This window comes from Nuphar pumila, chromosome 8, assembly GCF_984573655.1.
Source record: "Nuphar pumila chromosome 8, dmNupPumi1.hap1.1, whole genome shotgun sequence".
In the NCBI taxonomy this organism is placed as follows: Eukaryota; Viridiplantae; Streptophyta; class Magnoliopsida; order Nymphaeales; family Nymphaeaceae; genus Nuphar; species Nuphar pumila.
In genome coordinates this window covers 104,528,976-104,534,975 of record NC_143256.1, presented here as the reverse complement: position 1 = coordinate 104,534,975, position 6,000 = coordinate 104,528,976, and the positions used below count along the sequence as shown (strand labels likewise).

At 33.6% G+C, this 6,000-nt stretch overlaps 1 protein-coding gene across 1 annotated transcript; it reads left to right on the top strand.

Moving 5' to 3' along the window:
• The first annotated feature begins 292 nt into the window (after positions 1 to 292).
• On the top strand, positions 293 to 718 carry LOC149830109 (uncharacterized). The gene has a single exon (XM_090015381.1). The coding sequence runs from the start codon at positions 293 to 295 to the stop codon at positions 716 to 718; it is 426 nt and encodes a 141-aa protein (XP_089871507.1).
• Positions 719 to 6,000: the final 5,282 nt, after the last annotated feature.

The window sequence follows — 6,000 nt, the reverse complement described above, 5'->3', positions numbered from 1 at the left end:
TCAAAATTCTTATGCTTTTCCTTATTAGGAAGCAAATATTCTTACCAAAAAGCAGCAACCACAATACTCAATGCATATATGCCAAGTTCAATTATGCAACCAAGAAAAAGAAGCATCATCTCATTTCTTACCACATCCTAGATTCATTCATTCATTCATGTTAGGCCCACATTGAGAGAACATTATCACCGATCAAACTTATCTATAGGTCTATAGCCCAGCACCAATTGTGAGGTGGTCATTCACCAAGCTCCCCCTCCCTCTCATTGAGCACCTTTGCACGCAGTATCAGATGTGCAAAAGCAAAAAGCAAGAGCACCATGAGAAGCAGTCAGAGCTGGAGATCATGAAGGCTGTGGCACAAGCATGGCATGGGCATGCAGGCCACACCAGGACCATCAAGGAACGGGAGGCATACAGAAGCAACTACAAGAGCAAGCCCTCTCGTTTCAAGATCGAAGCGATGAAGATGTCCAAGGAAGTGGTGTCCAGATGGGACTTCAACGAATCCCTCTGGGACTCATACGAGATCGTCGCCGTGTCAAAGCAGCTCGAGACGAGGCTCAGCTTGGATAGTTATAACAGTTCCATGCCACAATCTTCAAATCTTCATAGCAACAATACAAGAGAGAGCGAAAATAGCCTGAGGAAGCTGCTTGCTAGAAGTTCATCTAAGAGACATGACAGTGGAGTCGCTAAAGGAGCCTATAAAGATTGAGAATCAGAGGGTGCCCGCCAACTCCTTGCTGACAGACACACAACCATTTTTTTTTCTTATCCCAAATGTTAATACCATGGGATTGCGATGCATAATCACCTCACAAACGAATAGTCAATATACATTAGTAGGCTTTATGTTTCTTCTTTTTCATAGTTAACAGGTGAGTTCATGTACATAGCTTATTTTAGTTAACGATCTATTTCAAGTGTATTCTCTTCAACTTTTTTTCTTGAGAATGCCAAATTCTTATTCAGTGTGTAATACATGGTTAATCAAGTAGGATGCACGAAAAAAACCTTTAGCGGTGGTCGCAACTTTCGCTAAGGGGAGATTTTTCTGCTATACCCTTTAGCGCAGTCAAAAACTGCTGCTAAAGGGGCTTTTTCAATACATGCGGTGTGCGAGATGCTTTTCCGCTATTACTCTCTTTCATATATATATATATATATATATATATATATATATATATATAGCGAGAGAGAGAGAGAGAGAGAGAGAGAGAGAGGATTAAGTGTTTTATGCTAGATGGATGTGTCATTGTTTATTTAATATAAAACATATTTTTTCATTAAGAATCTTTTTGCTCAGATGTGTATTTTAACAAGGTAAAAAAAAATTAATGGTTCATATTGTACAAAAATTTAATGATAAAATATTTACTTTTTCTGTCAAAGAAATTCAAAACAAAGCTTGATTCTTAATAGATAAGCAATGGTGAATATATCTAATGTTTTAGATCTAGCACAAAACACCTAAAAGTATGATTTTTGGAGGTCCTAATGTCACAAAATGAAAAAAGGGGCAGCTCAATCTCTCTCTCACACGCACACACATTTATAGAGAGAAATGTGTAAGTTCAAGATCATTTCCCTTTTAAAAAGCGTACTTGCATGTGTTTAATGCCTAATTAAAACTTATGTTTAACATTGCTTATTCACTAAGAACCATGCTTTAGATCAAATCAATTTAACAAAATTCTTAAGTTTTAGTTAATAAGTTTTTGTTGTTGTTTTTTTATTCTAACTAAAAACACATCTAAACAAGAAAAATGTTTAAACCATATATGTATATATATCATCCAACGGACAGCTATGAAAAGGAGAATGAATATAATCAAGAGAGGCCGCTACCACCCTCAGCTCGTACTTGTCTTGGGGCTATGGCAGGACCCCAAGAGGGTATTCCCTGTTATGCCAAGTCACTGATTTGTTGGTGTTTTGGCATCGTCACCGTTAATCATCACAATCAACGACAGCCACAAGGGCAGACGTTACGCATGCCATTTTCTTGAGTCGGAAATTTTTTGTGCCAAATTAAGGCGATTTTTTAAGAAAAGTGTCGCAAAATATTGGCAAATATAAATTATAAAATAGAAAAATGTATATACCAATATGAAAGAAACATATAAGAATTTAAAACTTTAAAGTGATTGTTATGGACTAAATGTGGGTTTATTATTATGATATTTTCAAGATATGGACTGTTTTGAAAAAGCATTGCTGATATCTTGGAGATTGTATAGGTGTTTAAAGATATTGTCAAAAAAATTGCGATATTATTAAATAAATATTGGTTGTATTTGTGAGGTAGGTTAAGATTTGTGTTAGTTGGGCATGAGTTGGCGTAGCCCCCACCAAACTCATAATTTTAAAATGACTTTATTTTAGGCTTATTTAGTGTTTAATGTTTGGGCTAGCAGACCCTAATGTCCATCAAACCAATTCACCTCAATGTGCTTCACATGATCAATGAGTTAAGCCCATATATAAAATGGACTTCCATGGAACATAGCTATGATCCTTTTATTTTTCTGCACATTCACCAGACCATTCTAGACTCCCTTTTTTTCTGCTGAAGTTTCTTTGACCCTCTGTTTAGGGCTGCAAATGGATTGGATGCAGGCTGGATCCTCCTGATCCGAACAGGAGTCTGAATTTTGTTCATTAAATATGTATCCCAATAAGATCTGATGATGCAATGAACCTGGTTCCGAAATATATATGGTCATTGGATCTGGTAAAAGAAGACCAAAATCAAGGTTTGCACCATATCGACAAATATTGGCTGTCGTTTTTTCAAAAAATTGTGAAAAAATGCAAGAAATAACCTAGCTTATAAAAATGTAAATATCCATAAACATTGGCTGAAACTATTTTTTATGTTATTTTAAGATTTTACCTCTTAAAAATCTGTTTTTCGGTTTTTAATTATTTTTTGAGATTTTGCCCCATATCATAAGTAAAATAACAAATTCCATCTTCTCATGAGAAAAGGGATGACAGGATTTTACAGTTTTGGACTTTTTCATTATGGTTTAAACATGCAAAATGTGCAAATGGATCAGATTAGATCCAAACACTACAACAAAGCAGTGGATTAGCGACGACCTTATTCTGTCGCTAACCGGCTTAGCGACGGATTAGCGATGAAGTAGCGATGGATATCTTACGTCGCGAATTTTTTGACACTAATTGGCGATGGCATAAATCCGTTGCCAGTTCCGTCTCTAATTGTGACAGAATAACAAACGACAAATTCCGTCGCAAATCCATCGGTACTAAATGGCAGCCTCGGCTTGGCGACAGATTTACAGCCGTCGCTAAATTATATGTATAGCGACAGATATATCCGTCGCTATATTGTCGCAAACAAGAAAAAATAAAAAAATTTATTTGAAAATTAAATATCGAGAACGCTACAATTTATATTTCCTGTAAATAAAAAATAAAGTACACATAAAATTACATATAAAAGAAAACTAAAACAATTAATCGTTCCACTTTAAAATTCACAAGTTTAATTATTTACAATTCAACAATTACATTTTCGAAACAAAAAAAAATAGAACAAATTCAACATATTAATCTAATCATCGCCAAGATTTTGTGTGTCTTCTTGTTCATTGCCTTGATATGTCCCTTCAGCTCCACTACGCTGATTATCGTCAACAACCTACACAAGAAAAGAATAGTCAATATTGATAAACAAAATATATTGAAATAAATTATACACTATATGTGATTCTATCATGTGCTCATATGTGTTCTCAGGCAGTAAAAAAACTGTATATGTGATTCTATCATGCTCATATATGCTCTAAGGTAGGCAAAAAACTGTATATGTGATTCTTTCATAAATGATATGTGTTCTAAGACAGTAAAAAAACTCTATATGTGATTATATCATGCTTATATGTGTTCTAAGGCAGCCAAAAAAACTCTATATGTGATTCTACTATGCTCATATGTGCTCTAAGGCAGGCAAAAAGCTATATATGTGAATCGATCATGCTCATATGTGTTCTAAGGCAGTAAAAAAATTGAATATGTGATTATAACATGTTTATATGTGTTCTAAGGCAGTCAAAAAAACTTTATATGTGATTCTATCATGAATGATATGTGTTCTAAGGCAGTAAAAAAACTCTATATGTGATTCTAGCATGCTCATATGTGTTTTAAGGCGGTCAAAAAACTGAATATGTGATTATAGCATGCTCATATGTGTTCTAAGGCAGTCAAAAAACTGAATATGTGATTAAAGATATTGTCAAAAAAATTGCGATATTATTAAATAAATATTGGTTGTATTTGTGAGGTAGGTTAAGATTTGTGTTAGTTGGGCATGAGTTGGCGTAGCCCCCACCAAACTCATAATTTTAAAATGACTTTATTTTAGGCTTATTTAGTGTTTAATGTTTGGGCTAGCAGGACCCTAATGTCGGCCTCGGCTTGGCGACGGATTTACAGCCGTCGCTAAATTATATGTATAGCGACAGATATATCCGTCGCTATATTGTCGCAAACAAGAAAAAATAAAAAAATTTATTTGAAAATTAAATATCGAGAACGCTACAATTTATATTTCCTGTAAATAAAAAATAAAGTACACATAAAATTACATATAAAAGAAAACTAAAACAATTAATCGTTCCACTTTAAAATTCACAAGTTTAATTATTTACAATTCAACAATTACATTTTCGAAACAAAAAAAATAGAACAAATTCAACATATTAATCTAATCATCGCCAAGATTTTGTGTGTCTTCTTGTTCATTGCCTTGATATGTCCCTTCAGCTCCACTACGCTGATTATCGTCAACAACCTACACAAGAAAAGAATAGTCAATATTGATAAACAAAATATATTGAAATAAATTATACACTATATGTGATTCTATCATGTGCTCATATGTGTTCTCAGGCAGTAAAAAAACTGTATATGTGATTCTATCATGCTCATATATGCTCTAAGGTAGGCAAAAAACTGTATATGTGATTCTTTCATAAATGATATGTGTTCTAAGACAGTAAAAAAACTCTATATGTGATTATATCATGCTTATATGTGTTCTAAGGCAGCCAAAAAAACTCTATATGTGATTCTACTATGCTCATATGTGCTCTAAGGCAGGCAAAAAGCTATATATGTGAATCGATCATGCTCATATGTGTTCTAAGGCAGTAAAAAAATTGAATATGTGATTATAACATGTTTATATGTGTTCTAAGGCAGTCAAAAAAACTTTATATGTGATTCTATCATGAATGATATGTGTTCTAAGGCAGTAAAAAAACTCTATATGTGATTCTAGCATGCTCATATGTGTTTTAAGGCGGTCAAAAAACTGAATATGTGATTATAGCATGCTCATATGTGTTCTAAGGCAGTCAAAAAACTGAATATGTGATTATAGCATACTCATATGTGTTATAAGACAGTCAAAAAAACTTTATATGTGATTCTAGCATGCTCATATGTGCTCTAAGGTAGGCAAAAAACTTTATATATGATTATAGCATGCTCATATATGCTCTAAGGCAGACAAAAAACTCTCTATATATGATTCTACTATGCTCATATGTGCTCTAAGGCAGGCAAAAAGCTATATATGTGATTCGATCATGCTCATATGTGTTCTAAGGCAGTAAAAAAACTGAATATGTGATTATAGCATGCTCATATGTGTTCTAAGGTAGTCAAAATTTTTTTATATGTGATTCTATCATGCTCATATGTGCTCTAAGGCAGTCAAAAAACTTTATATGTGATTCTAGCATGCTCATAGGTGTTCTGCGGCAGTAAAAAAATTGAATATGTGATTATAGCATGCTCATATGTGTTCTAAGGCAGTAAAAAAAAACTGAATATATTAAGGCAATCAAAGTTACATGAAATCTAATGATATGCATTATATTGCATGAAACTTTCATACCTGAGAGGGACTTGCAATCGAAGTTGCCCTGTTCAGCAAAAAACTGTTGAACTCAGCTCGGA

Bases quoted from the DNA above. Each gene is read 5' to 3' on its own strand.
- LOC149830109 (XM_090015381.1), top strand. From the start codon at position 293: ATGTGCAAAAGCAAAAAGCAAGAGCACCATGAGAAGCAGTCAGAGCTG.